We start from the raw sequence: 18783 nt of genomic DNA, 5'->3' as shown, positions 1-18783 counted from the left end.
CTGAAAAAAGTGACCTGTGACGCTTTTGGCATGGCTCCCTGGTCACCTGATGAAAATTCAGACACTTGGCCACTGACTCATACTTACGACAGCGGCAGAGTCCTGGGGCGGGGGTGTCCCACGTACCTGCCTGAGGCATTCTGGGAGTTGAAGTCCACCAGTCACCAAAGGGTCAAGTTTGGGGACACCCCCCCCTGCTCTAACCACTGCACCCCGCTGCCAACCTCACGAACGGGCGAGGGTCTGCGAAAAAAGCTGAGCTGCTGCCAGGAGCGATAAAACAGCCGCCGAAGCGATAAGGCTGGCAATGCGCCATGCGCAGCCCTCCATGTGCCCCGATGGAGGAGGAGCAGAGCGTACGCAGTAGTCCGGGGGGGGGCCCTTTAAATCTCCCGGTGGTCTTCTGGAACTCTGCACATGCCCCGATTCCAAGCCAAAGGCCCGAATCTTAGAATGAGAGAACTGGAAAGGGCCTGGGAGGTCTTCTAGTCCAACCCAGGGGACCCCATGTACAGGTAGTGCTCGAGTCGCAACGGCTCACTCAGCGACCGTTCAGAGTTACGACGTGACTTACGGGCCGTTTTCCAGCCTTGCGACCTTTCCTGCATCCTCCTGGTCAGGGGATCAAAATTCAGACGCTTGGCAACGGACTCGTACTTGTGGCGGTCGCCGTGTCCTGAGGGGGGGGCGGGGAGTCACGCAATCCCCCTCTGCGACCTTCGGAGGAGCAAAGTCAACGGGGAAGCCAGATCCGCTTCACGACCGTGTCGCTTAGGGCAGCGTTTCCCAACCTTAGGAACTTGAAGATGCGTGGACTTCAACTCCCAGAATTCCCCAGCTGGCTGGGGAATTCTGGGAGTTGAAGTCCACGCATCTTCAAGTTCCTAAGGTTGGGAAACGCTGGCTTAGGGTATAACTGCCACGATTCACTTAACCAGCTCGTAACAGAACGCCCCCTCCCGCTTGCAAAATTGCCGGGGGGGGGGGGGATTTGGAGGAGCCAAACTTCCAGACACACAAATGACACACAGACACACTCACACCTCCGGCAAGCAGCAGCCTGCCGGGGGATGAACCAGGCGGCTGGCACACCCTGTCCTGTCTCAGCCGGGCAAGTCTGCCCGGTGCCCCCTCTCCCAGGCCCTCCCTCGGCCCCCCCTTCTCAGCCCCCCCCAGATGGGCGGGACTACATTTCCCAGGATGCTGAGCCAGCCCAGGCAAAGGGTGCGGCCCTTGCAAAAATCCAAGGGGGTCCTGAGAAGCTACTTCTTCCCCTCCCCCTGGCATCTCTGCCCATGGAGGCTGGGGAGCATGGGCACCGGAGTCTCAGCTGGTGCCTTCCCTGCAGGAGATTGCAGCGCCTCCCCCCGCCACTCTGCTCATAGAGGCTGGGGAGCATGGGCACTGGAGTCTCAGCTGGTGCCTTCCCTGCAGGAGATTGCAGCGCCTCCCCCCCGCCAATCTGCCCATGGAGGCTGGGGAGCATGGGCACTGGAGTCCCAGCTGGTGCCTTCCCTGCAGGAGATTGTAGCTCCCCCCTCGCCACTCTGCCCATGGAGGCTGGGGAGCATGGGCACTGGAGTCTCAGCTGGTGCCTTCCCTGCAGGAGATTGCAGCACCTCCCCCCCCGCCACTCTGCCCATGGAGGCTGGGGAGCATGGGCACCGGAGTCTCAGCTGGTGCCTTCCCTGCAGGAGATTCCAGTGCCTCCCCCCCCGCCACTCTGCCCATGGAGGCTGGGGAGCATGGGCACCGGAGTCTCAGCTGGTGCCTTCCCTGCAGGAGATTGCAGCACCTCCCCCCCCCGCCACTCTGCCCATGGAGGCTGGGGAGCATGGGCACTGGAGTCTCAGCTGGTGCCTTCCCTGCAGGAGATTGCAGCACCTCCCCCCCGCCACTCTGCCCATGGAGGCTGGGGAGCATGGGCACCGGAGTCTCAGCTGGTGCCTTCCCTGCAGGAGATTCCAGTGCCTCCCCCCCCACCACTCTGCCCATGGAGGCTGCGGAGCATGGGCACCGGAGTCCCAGCTGGTGCCTTCCCTGCAGGAGATTGTAGCCCGTCTTTACCCATGCAGGTTGGGAAGCATGGGCACTGAAGTGCCACCTGGTGCCTTCCCTGCAGATTGTAGCCGCCCCCCCTCCATCTCTGATCATGCAGGCTGGCGAGCATGGGCATTGGAGTCCCACCGCCGCTCTGGACAGGATGGACAGATGGGACTCCGATGGGACTCTCCCTTCTCTGCCCTTGCAAGAAGCCCCAAAAATCCAAGGGGGGGTCCCCGAAAAAGCTGCTTCTTCCCCCAACCTTTTGCAGGAGATTGCAAAAAAAACCAAAACCAACAACCCCCCCCCCCACATTGTCTCTACCCGGGCAGGCTGCGGAGCATGGGCACTGGAGTCCCACCTGCGCGGGCCGGCAGGTGGGAGGAGGCTGAGCTCTTTCCCCCCCCCACACACACACATACCCCCCCATTCATGCCCGCCTCCCACCGGAAGTGGCAGGAATTCCCAGGCTCCACGTGACGCTGTGGAATGCGGTGACGTCACCCGGGGGGGGCTTCCACGAAAAAAAGAAAAAGGAAAAGGAAAAAAAAAAGAAAAGGGGGAAAAAAAAAGAAGAAAAAGTTTCCTTGCCGCGTCCGGAGCGGAGAAAGTTGCGGAGAAAGTTTTCTCGGCGCGGGCGGGGGAGACGCCGGGATCAGGTGAGGAGGGGGCAAAGAGGGGGGGGGCATTCAGGGGAGGGTCTGAGCGGGAGGGGGGGTTTAGGCTAAATTGGGGAGGGGGGGCTGCTCCTCTTGGGGTCTCCGCCTTACTCTAGCTGAGCCCCCCCCATCCGTCTTAAGCCCCCCCCATCCTGTCCTGAGGGCCCCCCGCCACTCCCCTGGCAGCGGGGGAGCACCGACCACCCCCGAGCACGTGCAGAGTGCTCGACCTCCTCCTCTTCCCCCCCTCCCCCCCCCGTTCCCCACTCCCGGGAGGGCTGCAGCTTGACCCAGCTATGTCGTACTCCGGAGCCCATGCGGCGCTGCCTGGCAGCCCAGCACGCTGTGCGAGGCATCTGGGCGGGCGACAGGTTGGGGAAGGAGCGGAGGCAGTCTGGAGCGGGGAGGGAGGAGGGGGGAGGGAGGCCGAGTGACGTCACGCGCAGACCGCCAAGCCCTGGTTAATTGCAACGTGGTTTGCTGCGGGTTTGGCCGCTTTAAGCAACTTTGAAGCCAGGTGGACTTCAACTCCCAGAATTCCCCCAGCCAGCACAGCTGGCTGGGGGAATTCTGGGAGTTGAAGTCCACCCAAAGTTCCAACTCGGATTTACCAAATTAATTCCTTTGCCAGGACCAAACACTTCCTCCACGGAGTTACAAGGTGGTTTGTCTATAATGTGGAGGGAACCGCCGAGCTTCTATTGACTAAGCCACAATTGCTGGCTTCTTGAGAGTACTTAAAAAGCCAGGAACGGTACTTTGTCAAATCACAATTTCAGGAAACCGGAGGAGGCTACAACGTGTGAATCAGTTTTGTGGACTATTTTAATTTTGGGGTGGTTTTTTTTCCCCCAGATGGCACTGGGGGTGCAGGAAAGGGGAGGGGGACAACCCCCAGGTTTTCCAAGCCTTTGCCTGAACGGGCGGGATGAGGGTTAACGGTGCCTGCAGCTTACTCCCCTGTAACGGATTCCCACGTGGCCTCGTGGCTTCCTGAATCTCTAGGGCAGTGTGTGATACTGAAATGGGAGGAATTGGGGAGTCAACAGGATTGGAATTGTGGTTTGTTTCGTCACTGCAAAAGCTTGGCATGTTAGTCCTGCAAGATCCTTGCCACTGTGCTTTTAGAAAGGTCCTAATCATGGTTTGAAAATGGCTTGCCAAGAGGTAAAACATGAGCATATGGTTTGTTTAGAGTTTTGTGGCTTACTGTTTATACCTTTCTTCCTTCCTTTCCATTCATCTATCATCTCTCTCTTTTATCTTTTTATTTATATTTATATCTATCTGTACCTCTTGCCTCTCTCTCTCCCCCCAGCTATCTATCCATCCATCCCTCTATCATCTCTCTATTTCTGTCTGTCTATCATCTATTTATATTTATATCTATCTGTATTTCTCTCTCTTGCCTCTCTCTCTCTCTCTCTCTCTCTCTCTCTCTCTCTCTCTCTCTCTCTCTCTCTCTCTCTCTCTCTCTCTCATCTGTCTCACCAGGTATATCCACCTGTCCATCTCTCTGTCTACCATCTCTATTCCTTTACGTCTGTCTCTATCTATCTTATTTCTATCTCTATTTCTATCTATATCTATATCTATCTATTTCTGTTTGTCTATCAATATCTCTATATATATTTGTATATCTATCTATCTATCTATCTATCTATCTATCTATCTATCTATCTATCTATCTATCTATCTATCTATATCTATATCCATTTCTATCTATTTCTATCCATCCATCCATCCATCCATCCATCCATCCATCCATCCATCCATCCATCTATCTATCTATCTATCTATCTATCTATCTATCTATCTATCTATCTATCTATCTATCTATCTATCTATCTATCTATCTATCTATCTTATATCTATATCCATTTCTATCTATTTCTATCTATCTATCCATCTATCTATGCATCTATCTATTTCTATTTCTATTTGTCTGTCTGTCTGTCTGTCTATCTATCTATATCTATTTCTATCTATCTATCTATCTATCTATCTATCTATCTATCTATCTATCTATCTATCTATCTATCTCCATCTATGTATTTCTATTTCTATTTCTATTTCTATTTGTCTGTCTATCTATTTCTATTTCTATTTATCTATCTATATCTATCTATCCATCTATCTATGCATCTATCTGTCTACCTACCTATCTATCCATTCATCTGTCCATTTATCATCTCTTTATATTTATATGAATCTATCTGTCTACCTCTTTCTCACCTCTCTCTCTCTCTCTCTCTCTCTCTTTTTCAATTCAGGTTCAGCTGAAACTTTTAATTAATTCGAAATAAAAGGGGAAAAAAAATTTTTAAGGCTCGGCCAGGAAAGACAAGGTTGTTCTATTCAATTCCAGTTTTGACTCCCAATGTTTTTGCTCTGCCCTCCCCGCCCCCCCATCCCCCAAGCCAGCTTCCCTCGCCATGTCCGGCCCCACCTGGCTGCCCCCGAAGCAAGTGGGGGTCCTGGCCCAGCCGGATGTCACCGTATCCGCGCCGGCCGTCTGCAGAGTCCAGAAGAGCTTTGCCTCCGTCCCGGCAACTCCCAAACCCGCCCACCGGACTCCGGAGACCAACGGGGCAATGGGCTCAGCGGGGGGCCTTTCCCGGGACCTGCCCCCTCCACCAGGTAATCGTGGGACCCATGACTCTTTGGGGAAGGGTCTTCTGCACAAACAAGGGGACCCTCTATGCACAGCTTGGGCCCCTTGAAGTCGGAGGGACTACAACGCCCAGAGTTCCCAGAGTTGAAGCCCCACCCCTTCTCAAGTTGAGGAGGTTGAGAGACGCTGCCGACGGGGGGGCGGGGGGGTAAATTCTGGGAGTTGAAGTCCATCCCGCTTCGATTGGCCTCGGTTGGGCTAATTTGCCGCTTGTGCTCCCTCTCCGCTGGCTTGCGTTCCAAAATGCTCCTCACACCCCTGTGAGGTAGGCCCTTGATGCTCCTTTCTCAGGGAGAGGCTGGGTTGGAAGCAACAGACCCCGCCCCCCCCACAAATAGCCGAGAATGGATCTTCTCCCCCCCCCCCCACACTGAACTGCCAGCTGGTAGCTGTGGGAAGTGCCCGTCAAAGGAGGCAAAACCTTTCAGTCATCCCAGGCAGGAATTGGATAGATGGATGGATGGGCCTAAAGGAGTTCTCTCCGTTATAGGGATCATGTCTGTCAAGCAACCGGTCGTAAGTGGAGGACAAGATGGCAAAAGGTCCTTTGACTACCTTTCCCAGCAGACTTTGCTCCTGGGTGGGCAGGCAGGCCAGCAGGCCTGGGAGTTATAGTTGAAGACACCTAGAGGAGCCAGCTTCCTCTCCTCTGCCCGGTCCTGAGTTTGAATCTCTGTCCTGCTTCTTCCTCTACTCCAGGTCCCGCCTCCCTTCCCCAGGACTCTTCTGCGGACTCCCCCTACTCCTCCGTAAGCGAGAGAGGGTCCCGGGGATCCTGGGAGAGCGCTACACCTCCCAGCTACACCCTGCAGGTAAGAAGAGACCGGGGTTGACCCCGCCTGCCCAGGGGAGGAGGTACGGGCGACGGAGGCCGAGGGGCTGTTTGTTCCCCACCCGCTGCCCTCTGGAGAACGCAGCTCCCAGGAGCCTTTGCCGGCGCCTAGTGGAATCCTGGGAGTTGTAGTTCAACTAGCTGGAACTACGACTCCCAGGGTTGTAGTAGGCGCTGGGAAGGATCCCGGAAGCCGCGTTTAATCCAGAAGGCCCCCTACTGGCACTTTCTCTTTCCGTTAAGCACTGGCTCCCTTCTGCAAAAAGCCTGGCAGGCCGAGGTTCAACAGGCGCAGTCTTTGGGGTGGGGGTGGCGCAGAGTGTGGCAAAGGTGGGGAGTCACCCCATTACAGAAGCCCAGATCGGTTGGGCACGGCTCGGATGGCTTCCTCAGTCAGGGAGACACCCCTCCCCAAAGATTCTCTTTTCCCCCAGCAGGGAGAATCCCCGGAGCAGGTGCGGGGTCTTCACCCCACCAACATCGATGTCCAGATAGATTCGCTCACCAGCATGTTGGCCGACATGGAGAGCACCCAGCAGCGCCGGGGCGAACGGGCGGTGAGGAAGCTGGGAGGGGGGGTGGCAACTGGAGGACAAGACGGGGTGCTTCTGTGTGTGTGTGTGTGTGTGTGTGTGCCCCAAATTCTCTACCTGGACCCTGACGGTGTTACCCCTTTATTGTAGAACGCGGAATCTGTGCCGTATCCAGCTCTGCAGCCTGGCGCCCCCAAGCTCAGCCCGGCTTCGGCTACCTACAAGCCCACCCTCGCGGGGGGCTTCACAGCCCCTAAGCCTGATGCCAAGGCCCTGCCCTATGGAGGCCCACCAGCCTCGGGATCCCCTTACCCAGCCTTCCCGGTGCTGCCCTGCCAGTACAGCTCGCCCGGCTTGGGGGATGCCTATGGATACCACCATGCCCCTTCGGTGCCCAAGCCGTACCCCCAGCTGATGCCCGCCTCGTACGCCACGGCATCCTCCTCAGCCGGGCCCCCCTTCAGCATCCAGGTGAAGGTGGCCAAGCCGGTGGTGGGTTACAACCAGCCCAGGCGCAGGGCTGAGCCGGCCTACGGACCCCCGTCCCCCCAGCTGGGATACGGGGTGAAGCCTCCTCCGCAGTATGCCTCGGAGCCGGGATCCCGGGCCCGTCCCCACGAGGCTGAGCCTTGGTATCCGGAGCCTCCCTCCTATGGCCAGCGGCCGGGCGAGGGGGAATTCTATGCCAGCCCTGCGGGGCAGGCCAGGTTGGAGGCGCCAGTGGGACAGTTCCAGTCTGGATTGGCGAAAGCCGGGAAGGAAGAGTTGACAGCATCCCAAGTTCCTGCCGGCAGTGGGGGGCTGAGGATTCCCCATCAGGTAACTCGAGGCGCTGGGGATGATGGGGAAGGAGAAGGCAGGGTAGGGGTCTTTCTGGGGAAGGGGCTTCCATCCTGTAACGGAATGCAATCCGGATTCCCAGGAGGGATGGGGTTCAATTCTAGAGTTCAGCGAGTTTGTGTGTGAGAATGAGGGTGAAGACAGCCCCTCCTCAACAGTTCCCGGAGTCTGGGTTTTTTTGCGGCAAGTACAAAACGATCAAAACGGAGCACCAAATTTCTGATTCCAAGTGAGACAGTCGTTAAATGAGTTTTGCCCCTTTTTGCAACCTTTCTTGCCACCGTTCTTAAATGAATCCCTGCAGTTGTTAAGTGAGCAACACAGTTGCTAAGCGAAACTGGCTTCTCCCACTGACTTTGCTCATCAGAAAGTCGCAAAAGGGGAAATGTCGCGATCCCGGAACGCTGCAACCGTCATAAATAAGAGTCGGTTGCCCAGTGTCTGAATTTTGATCACGTGACCCTAGGGATGTTGCAACGCTTGTAAGTGTGAAAAACAGTCCTAAGTTGCTTTTTTCCAGTGCTGTTGTAACCTTGAACGGTCACTAAACGAATTGTTGTAAGTTGAGGACTCGCTATCCATGAGGCATTGTTGCTTCAATTCTCGAGGAATTTAGAATAGAATAGAATAGAATAGAATAGAATAGAATAGAATAGAATAATAAAATACAGAACAGAATAGAATATAAAATACAGAACAGAGTAGAATAATAAAATACAGAATAGAATAGAATAGAATAATAGAATAGAATAGAATAGAATAGAATAGAATAGAAGAATAGAATAGAATAGAATAATAGAATAGAATAGAATAGAATAGAATAATAGAATCAAATAGAATAGAATAGAATAGAATAGAATAGAAGAATAGAATAGAATAGAATAGAATAGAATAATAAAATACAGAATAGAATAGAATAGAATAGAAGAATAGAATAGAATAGAATAGAATCAAATAGAATCAAATAGAATAGAATAGAATAGAATAGAATAGAATAGAATAGAATAGAATAGAATAGAATAGAATAGAATAGAATAGAATAGAATAGAATAATAGAATAGAATAGAATAGAAGAATAGAATAGAATAGAATAGAATCAAATAGAATCAAATAGAATAGAATAGAATAGAATAGAATAGAATAGAATAGAATAGAATAGAATAGAATAGAATAGAATAGAATAGAATAATAGAATAGAATAGAATAGAATAGAATAGAAGAATAGAATAGCATAGAATAATAGAATAGAATAGAATAGAATAGAATAGAATAGAATAATAGAATAGAATAGAATAGAATAGAATAGAATAGAATTAGAATAGAATAGAATAGAAGAATAGAATAGCATAGAATAATAGAATAGAATAGAATAGAATAGAATAGAATAGAATAGAATAGAATAGAATAGAATAGAATAGAAGAATAGAATAGAATAGAATAACAGAATCAAATAGAATAGAATAGAATAGAATAGAATAGAATAGAATAGAATAGAATAGAATAGAATAGAATAGAATAGAATAGAATAGAATAATAGAATAGAATAGAATAGAATAGAATAGAATAATAGAATAGAATAGAATAATAGAATCAAATAGAATAGAATAGAATAGAATAGAATAGAATAGAATAATAGAATAGAATAGAATAGAATAGAATAGAATAGAATAATAGAATAGAATAGAATAGAATAGAATAGAATAGAATAGAATAGAATAGAATAGAATAGAAGAATAGAATAGCATAGAAGAATAGAATAGAATAGAATAGAATAGAATAGAATAGAATAATAGAATAGAATAATAGAATAGAATAGAAGAATAGAATCAAATAGAATAGAATAGAAGAATAGAATAGCATAGAAGAATAGAATAGAATAGAATAGAATAGAATAGAATAGAATAGAATAGAATAGAATAGAATAGAATAGAATAGAATAGAATAATAGAATAGAATAATAGAATAGAATAGAATAGAATAGAATAGAATAGAATAGAATAGAATAGAATAATAGAATAGAATAATAGAATAGAATAGAATAGAATAGAATAGAATAGAATAGAATAGAATAGAATAGAATAGAATAATAGAATAGAATAGAATAGAAGAATAGAATAGAAGAGAATAGAATCAAATAGAATAATAGAATAGAATAGAATAGAATAGAATAGAATAGAATAGAATAGAATAGAATAGAATAGAATAGAATAGAATAATAGAATAGAATAGAATAGAATAGAATAGAAGAATAGAATAGCATAGAATAATAGAATAGAATAGAATAGAATAGAATAGAATAGAATAATAGAATAGAATAGAATAGAATAGAATAGAATAGAATTAGAATAGAATAGAATAGAATAGAAGAATAGAATAGCATAGAATAATAGAATAGAATAGAATAGAATAGAATAGAATAGAATAGAATAGAATAGAAGAATAGAATAGAATAGAATAACAGAATCAAATAGAATAGAATAGAATAGAATAGAATAGAATAGAATAGAATAGAATAGAATAGAATAGAATAGAAGAATAGAATAGAATAGAATAGAATAGAATAGAATAGAATAATAGAATAGAATAGAATAATAGAATCAAATAGAATAGAATAGAATAGAATAGAATAGAATAGAATAATAGAATAGAATAGAATAGAATAGAATAGAATAGAATAGAATAATAGAATAGAATAGAATAGAATAGAATAGAATAGAATAGAATAGAATAGAATAGAAGAATAGAATAGCATAGAAGAATAGAATAGAATAGAATAGAATAGAATAGAATAGAATAGAATAATAGAATAGAATAATAGAATAGAATAGAAGAATAGAATCAAATAGAATAGAATAGAAGAATAGAATAGCATAGAAGAATAATAGCGTAGCGTAATAGAATAGTAGCGTAATAGAATAATAGAATAGAATAATAGAATAGAATAGAATAGAATAGAATAGAATAGAATAATAGAATAGAATAATAGAATAGAATAGAATAGAATAATAGAATCAAATAGAATAGAATAGAATAGAATAGAATAGAATAGAATAGAATAGAATAGAATAGAATAGAATAGAATAGAAGAATAGAATAGAATAGAATAGAATAGAATAGAATAATAGAATAGAATAGAATAATAGAATCAAATAGAATAGAATAGAATAGAATAGAATAGAATAGAATAGAATAGAATAGAATAGAATAGAATAATAGAATAGAATAGAATAGAATAGAATAGAATAGAATAGAATAGAATAGAATAGAATAGAATAGAATAATAGAATAGAATAGAATAATAGAATAGAATAGAATAGAATAGAATAGAATAGAAGAATAGAATAGCATAGAAGAATAGAATAGAATAGAATAGAATAGAATAGAATAGAATAGAATAGAATAGAATAGAATAGAATAATAGAATAGAATAATAGAATAGAATAGAATAGAATAGAATAGAATAGAATAGAATAGAATAGAATAGAATAATAGAATAGAATAGAATAGAATAATAGAATCAAATAGAATAGAATAGAATAGAATAGAATAGAATAGAATAGAATAATAGAATCAAATAGAATAGAATAGAATAGAATAGAATAGAATAGAAGAATAGAATAGAATAGAATAGAATAGAATAGAATAGAATAGAATAGAATAATAGAATCAAATAGAATAGAATAGAATAGAATAGAATAGAATAGAATAGAATAGAATAGAATAGAATAATAGAATAGAATAGAATAGAATAGAATAGAATAATAGAATAGAATAGAATAGAATAGAATAGAATAGAAGAATAGAATAGAATAGAATAGAATAGAATAGAATAGAATAGAATAGAATAGAATAATAGAATAGAATAGAATAATAGAATCAAATAGAATAGAATAGAATAGAATAGAATAGAATAGAATAATAGAATAGAATAGAATAGAATAGAATAATAGAATAGAATAGAATAGAATAGAATAATAGAATAGAATAGAATAGAATAGAATAGAATAGAATAGAAGAATAGAATAGCATAGAATAATAGAATAGAATAGAATAGAATAGAATAGAATAATAGAATAGAATAGAATAGAATAATAGAATAGAATAGAATAGAATAGAATAGAATAGAATAGAATAGAAGAATAGAATAGAATAGAATAATAGAATCAAATAGAATAGAATAGAATAGAATAGAATAGAATAGAATAGAATAGAAGAATAGAATAGAATAGAATAGAATAGAATAGAATAGAATAGAATAATAGAATAGAATAGAATAATAGAATCAAATAGAATAGAATAGAATAGAATAGAATAGAATAGAATAGAATAGAATAGAATAATAGAATAGAATAGAATAGAATAGAATAGAATAGAATAGAATAGAATAATAGAATAGAATAGAATAGAAGAATAGAATAGAATAGAATAGAATAGAATAGAATAGAATAGAATAGAATAGAATAGAATAGAATAGAATAGAATAGAATAGAAGAATAGAATAGCATAGAAGAATAGAATAGAATAGAATAGAATAGAATAGAATAATAGAATAGAATAATAGAATAGAATAGAAGAATAGAATCAAATAGAATAGAATAGAAGAATAGAATAGCATAGAAGAATAGAATAGAATAGAATAGAATAGAATAGAATAGAATAGAATAGAATAGAATAGAATAATAGAATAGAATAATAGAATAGAATAGAATAGAATAGAATAGAATAGAATAGAATAGAATAATAGAATAGAATAGAATAGAATAATAGAATCAAATAGAATAGAATAGAATAGAATAGAATAGAATAGAATAGAATAGAATAGAATAGAATAGTAGAATCAAATAGAATAGAATAGAATAGAATAGAATAGAATAGAAGAATAGAATAGAATAGAATAGAATAGAATAGAATAGAATAGAATAGAATAGAATAATAGAATAGAATAGAATAATAGAATCAAATAGAATAGAATAGAATAGAATAGAATAGAATAGAATAGAATAGAATAATAGAATAGAATAGAATAGAATAGAATAATAGAATAGAATAGAATAGAATAGAATAGAATAGAATAGAAGAATAGAATAGCATAGAAGAATAGAATAGAATAGAATAGAATAGAATAGAATAGAATAGAATAGAATAGAATAGAATAGAATAGAATAGAATAATAGAATAGAATAATAGAATAGAATAGAATAGAATAGAATAGAATAGAATAGAATAGAATAATAGAATAGAATAGAATAGAATAATAGAATCAAATAGAATAGAATAGAATAGAATAGAATAGAATAGAATAGAATAGAATAGAATAATAGAATCAAATAGAATAGAACAGAATAGAATAGAATAGAATAGAATAGAAGAATAGAATAGAATAGAATAGAATAGAATAGAATAGAATAGAATAATAGAATCAAATAGAATAGAATAGAATAGAATAGAATAGAATAGAATAGAATAGAATAGAATAGAATAATAGAATAGAATAGAATAGAATAGAATAGAATAGAATAGAATAGAATAGAATAATAGAATAGAATAGAATAGAATAGAATAGAATAGAAGAATAGAATAGAATAGAATAGAATAGAATAGAATAGAATAATAGAATAGAATAGAATAATAGAATCAAATAGAATAGAATAGAATAGAATAGAATAGAATAGAATAGAATAGAATAATAGAATAGAATAGAATAGAATAGAATAGAATAATAGAATAGAATAGAATAGAATAGAATAATAGAATAGAATAGAATAGAATAGAATAGAATAGAATAGAATAGAATAGAATAGAAGAATAGAATAGCATAGAATAATAGAATAGAATAGAATAGAATAGAATAGAATAGAATAGAATAGAATAATAGAATAGAATAGAATAGAATAATAGAATAGAATAGAATAGAATAGAATAGAATAGAATAGAATAGAATAGAATAGAATAGAATAATAGAATAGAATAGAATAATAGAATAGAATAGAATAGAATAATAGAATAGAATAGAATAGAATAGAATAGAATAGAATAGAATAGAATAGAATAGAATAGAATAGAATAGAATAGAATAATAGAATAGAATAGAATAGAATAGAATAGAATAGAATAATAGAATAGAATAGAATAGAATAGAATAATAGAATAGAATAGAATAGAATAGAATAGAATAGAATAGAAGAATAGAATAGCATAGAATAATAGAATAGAATAGAATAGAATAGAATAGAATAGAATAGAATAGAATAGAATAGAATAGAATAGAATAATAGAATAGAAGAATAGAATAGAATAGAATAGAATAGAATAGAATAATAGAATAGAATAGAATAGAATAATAGAATCAAATAGAATAGAATAGAATAGAATAGAATAGAATAGAATAGAATAGAATAGAATAGAATAGAATAGAATAGAATAGAAACCAGACTAGACTAGACTAGACTAGACTAGACTATTGGAGTTGGAAGGGACCTTGAAGGTCTTCTAGTCCAACCCCCTGCTCAGGCTGGAAACACTCTATACCATTTGTAGGCAGAGAACTGGATTGCCTTCTTCTGATACTCAGGAACCTTCCCTGCACCCCCATTTTTTTTTCACGTTCAACTCCAGGGCGTGTGTGTGTGTGTGTGTGTGTGTGTTTGTGTGTTTGTGTGTGTTTAGGGACCTCCCTTCTCCAGTCTCCCCTTTCTTTCTGCGCAGCCCCCCTCCTGCCGCCCGGAAGAGGAGCTGGATCGGCTGACCAAGAAACTGATTTACGACTTGAAGCATCCTCCCACGGCCGAGTACTTCGGTGGGTTTTTTTCCCCTCTGAGTTTTGTTTTGTTTTTGTACTGGAGCCTCCCCACGCAAGAGCAGTCTATCTTGGAAAGCTGCTGCTGGGCAGAATAGCAACGCAGAAACTCCCCTGGGCTGGTTTTAAGATTAAACTGGGTCTTTTGTTCTCAGAATTGGGGATGGGGAGGGGGGGAGCACTGGGTCTTGCTGTGCCTGGAATTTCTGGGACTTTTTGTTTTTGTTGTCTTCTTTCGATGGTTTTTTTTTTAAAAAAAAATCGAGCAATCGGTTGTTTTCGAACCCTGGACCCTTGCAGGCCGCTGCGCCCAGTGCGGGGAGAACGTGGTGGGAGACGGGACGGGCTGCGTGGCCATGGACCAGGTCTTCCACGTCGAGTGCTTCATCTGTGCTACTTGCCACTGCCGCCTGCGGGGGCAGCCGTTCTACGCCATCGACCGCCGGTCGTACTGTGAATCCTGCTATATTGTGAGTGAGGGGTTCGAAAGAGTCTCCGGGCCCCACATTTGGGTTCTCCCACTCTGCTTTTCCAACGTCCCGCCTTGATGAGTGTGGACTTCAACTCCCAGAATTCCCCAGCCAGCCCGGGGGGGGGGATTCTGGGAGTGGAAGTCCACCGGTCTGCAAGGCCCTAAGTTTGAAAAACATGGCTCTCTGAAGTTCGCCTCTGGGAGTTGGGCGCCCTCTGGTGTCATAATGGGAGAATGCAGCGTCACATTGCCAGGGTGGTCAAACCATTTTGTGCCCCAACAGGGCAAGAGAATTTAGAGGACTCAAGCAAGCGAGCCAAGCTGCGGGTGCCAAAAGGACTGCAGAATTCTGCAATCTGGGCTAGGTTTCAGAAGGATGGCTCTAACCTTTAGGACGTGGGCGCCCTCTGGTGTCCTAATCTGAAAAGGCAGCTTCATGTTGCTGGGATGGCCATATGACCTCGTGTCCCCCAAAAGGGAGGGGAATATAGATGACTCAAGCAAGCGAGCCCAGTCATGGGGGCCTACAATCTGCCAATCAAGTCTCGAAGAGTTGAACCAGTGATTAAAAAAATTGGCAAGAGAGAGGAGATGGTTCTTTTTAATATATTTATACATACATACATACATACATTCATACATACATACATACATACATACGTGTATGTATGTATGTAAGAGAGAGAGATAAACACTGACGCCCGCCCTCTGGCCAGGTGACTCTGGAGAAATGTTCCATGTGTTCCAAGCCCATCATGGACCGGATCCTGCGGGCTATGGGTAAAGCTTATCACCCTCAGTGCTTCACCTGTGTGGTTTGCCACCGCTGCCTGGACGGGATCCCTTTCACCGTGGACGCCACCAGCCAGATCCACTGCATTGAAGATTTCCATCGGTGAGATTGCGGGGGAGGGAGGTCATCTAGTCCAACCCCCTGCTCAGGCAGGACACCCCTAGACCATTTCAACTCCCATCCTCCCTACTACGGATAGTCCTCGACTTAACGATCGTGGTTGAGCCCAAAATTTCTGTGGCTAAGTGTAAAATTTGTTGAGTTTCGTCCCAATTGTGGACCTTTTTTTTTGCCGCCGTTGTTAAGTAAATCACTGCAGTTAGTAACACAAGTCATTAAATGAATCCCGACTTCTTTCGTTGGCTTCGCTGGTCGGAAAAATCGCAAAAGGGGATCACGTGACCCTTGGACTCTGCGACCGTCGTAAATAGGAGTTGGTGGCCCAGCATCTGAATTTTGATCACGTGAACACGGGGGAGGGGGGGAACACTGTGATGGTCGTTAAGTGTGAAAAATGGTCATCGGTCCCTTTTTGTGGTCCATAAATGAACCATTGTGAGTCGAGGACTACCTACACAGAGGCCATACTACAAGTCCTATCCTCCCCAGCTGGCAAGGCAGGAGAGGCGGGGATCCCGAGGCCCCAAAATCTGGGCAAGATGGCAGGGCCAATGTCATTCTGATTCCTGCCCCCCCCAGGAAATATGCTCCCCCAACGTTTTGTGTGTGCTGTACTGCAAGTCCCATCCTCCCCAGCCAGCAAGGCAGGACAAGTGGGGATCCTGGGCCCCCCAAAATCTGGGCAAGAGGGCAGGGCCAACGTCATCCTGATTCCTGCCCCCTCCCCCAAAGAAATTTACTCCCCCAACATTTTGTGTGTGCTGTACTACAAGTCCCATCTGGGCCAGCTTCATGTCTCCTCCTATTTCCCCCCCCCCAGGAAATTTGCCCCCCGCTGTTCCGTTTGCGGAGAGGCCATCATGCCCGAACCGGGCCAGGAGGAGACGGTGCGGATCGTGGCCCTGGACCGCAGCTTCCACATCGGCTGCTACAAGTGCGAGGTGAGCAATGGCGGAGGGGGCCGGGGGGAGCCAGACTGGAGGGGGTCGCAGCGCTGGAGGCGATAGAGAAAAGATTGGTAGAAGGTCTCCCGTCTAAGCAGAGGGTTGGACTAGATGACCTCTGAGGTTCTTTGAAGCCCTAGGATTCTATGATCAATCTATATCTATCTGTTTATCTATCTATCTATCTATCTATCTATCTATCTATCTATCTATCTATCTATCTATCATCTATCTTTATCATCTATCTCATCTATTATCTTTATCATGTATCTATAATCAATCATCTATTTATATCTATTATCTCTCTTTATCATGTATCTCTCTATCTATATCTTATCATGTCTATCATCTATCAATCATCTCTCTCTATTATCTCTATCATGTATCTTGTCTGTCTGTCTCTATTATCTATCTATCTATCTATCTTTATCATCTATCTCATCTATTATCCCTATCATGTATATTATCAATCATCTATTTATATCTATTATCTCTCTTTGTCTGTCTGTCTGTCTATTATCCTTATCATGTGTCTATCATCTATCAATCATCTATCTCTATTATCTCTATCATGTATCTTGTCTGTCTGTCTCTATTATCTATCTATCTATCTATCTATCTATCTATCTATCTATCTATCTTTATCATTTATCTCATCTATTATCCCTATCATGTATATTATCAATCATCTATATCTATTATCTCTCTTTATCTGTCTGTCTGTCTGTCTGTCTGTCTGTCTGTCTGTCTGTCTGTCTGTCTGTCTATCTATCTATCTATCTATCTATCTATCTATCTATCTATCTAACTATCCATCCATCCATCAATTCTGTCTATCTATCATCTATCTATCTATCTATCTATCTATCTATCTATCTATCTATCTATCTATCTATCTATCTATCTATCTATCTATCCATCCATCCATCCATCTATCTATCTATATCATCTATATCATCTATTATCCCTATCATGTATATTATCAATCATCTATATCTATTATCTCTCTTTGTCTGTCTGTCTGTCTGTCTGTCTGTCTGTCTGTCTGTCTGTCTATCTATCTATCTATCTATCTATCTATCTATCTATCTATCTATCTATCTATCTATTATCCTTATCATGTGTCTATCATCTATCAATCATCTCTCTCTATTCTGTCACTCTGGGAGGGAAGGCAGGACCACCGCTGGCATCCTGGAGAAGCACCCTTAATGGTTGCATCCGGTTTTCCTTTCCCTCTTCCCCCCCCCACCAGGATTGTGGTCTGCTCCTCTCTTCCGAAGGGGAGGGGCGTGGCTGCTACCCCCTGGACAGCCATATTCTCTGCAAGAACTGCAGCACGCGGCGGATCCAAGACCTCTCCTCCGACGTCACCACCGACTGCTGACGGGGGCGGTGATCCCCAACCTCTTTCCCCCGGGTGGGTGGGGGGCTTCGTGGGCTGCTGGACTTTGCACCCCCTTTCTGGGTGCAAAGAGCTCGCTGCTCTTTCGCAGCGTTTGTCAGCTTGGGCGCCTTGAAGATCGGCGGACTTCAACTCCCAGAATTCCCCAGCCAGCTTAGCTGGCTGGGGAATTCTGGGAGTTGAAGTCCGCCGATCTTCAAAGCGCCGTACTTGACAAGCGCTCATCTGCATTGCCTTTTTCTTGTCATTTTAGCAGCTTCTCAAATTGGGGAGGGGGTTTAGAAAGTTACCGTAGCCCCTCGGCTCAGCAAGGACCCCCAAAATAGATTTCCGTCCATCCTCCAGACTACAACGCCCATCATCCTGACCAGGCTGAGTTTCAAGGGTGGAACCTCCTCTGTTCCCAAACGTACTTGAACGGACTCCTGCACCCATAAGGCTTGAAGACTCCCCCACCCATAAGCTGGTCTTATCTGAATAAATTGGGGCTGGGGGCTATTTCCTCTCTCTTTCCTTCCCCCCCCACTCCTCCTATGAGCACAAATCTTCCCCTGTTGAACTTTTGCCTGTCCCCTGTTACGAAGCAAAAGATTTTTTTAAAATGATCCTTTTTAGTTTTTCAAAATAGATGTCTCGAGTTTCTTCCTGTCCAGCCCGCCTTATTATTTTTAT

General features: G+C 42.7%; 1 protein-coding gene across 2 annotated transcripts; it reads left to right on the top strand.

Moving 5' to 3' along the window:
- The first annotated feature begins 2456 nt into the window (after positions 1–2456).
- Positions 2457–18198, top strand: LOC308676624 (thyroid receptor-interacting protein 6-like). Of its 2 annotated transcripts, none has more exons than XM_081342558.1 (10): positions 2457–2702; positions 5127–5342; positions 6076–6188; positions 6643–6765; positions 6892–7560; positions 14287–14377; positions 14678–14847; positions 15566–15744; positions 16583–16703; positions 17962–18198. In XM_081342558.1, exons 2-10 carry the CDS (start codon positions 5138–5140, stop codon positions 18091–18093), a joined length of 1803 nt encoding a protein of 600 aa, XP_081198684.1. In that variant the 5' UTR covers positions 2457–2702; positions 5127–5137; the 3' UTR covers positions 18094–18198. The 2 variants fall into 2 exon arrangements, with proteins under 2 accessions (XP_081198684.1, XP_081198683.1); XM_081342557.1 differs by having other exon boundaries at positions 2593–2702; positions 5123–5342.
- The last annotated feature ends 585 nt before the right edge of the window (positions 18199–18783 follow it).

The sequence above is a fragment of the Vipera berus genome (assembly GCF_964194415.1).
Source record: "Vipera berus genome assembly, chromosome: W".
NCBI lineage: Eukaryota > Metazoa > Chordata > Lepidosauria > Squamata > Viperidae > Vipera > Vipera berus.
Note: the sequence above shows the minus strand (reverse complement) of the source record. Positions and strands in the feature narration are given on the sequence as shown.

What these genes read in the sequence shown, in the direction of transcription:
- LOC308676624 (XM_081342558.1), top strand. Translation starts at nt 5,138, where the DNA reads ATGTCCGGCCCCACCTGGCTGCCCCCGAAGCAAGTGGGGGTCCTGGCC. An exon ending in GGACCTGCCCCCTCCACCAG is followed by an intron (nt 5,343 to 6,075) that starts GTAATCGTGGGA and finishes CCTCTACTCCAG; the next exon opens with GTCCCGCCTCCCTTCCCCAG. An exon ending in TCGGCTGCTACAAGTGCGAG is followed by an intron (nt 16,704 to 17,961) that starts GTGAGCAATGGC and finishes CCCCCCCACCAG; the next exon opens with GATTGTGGTCTGCTCCTCTC.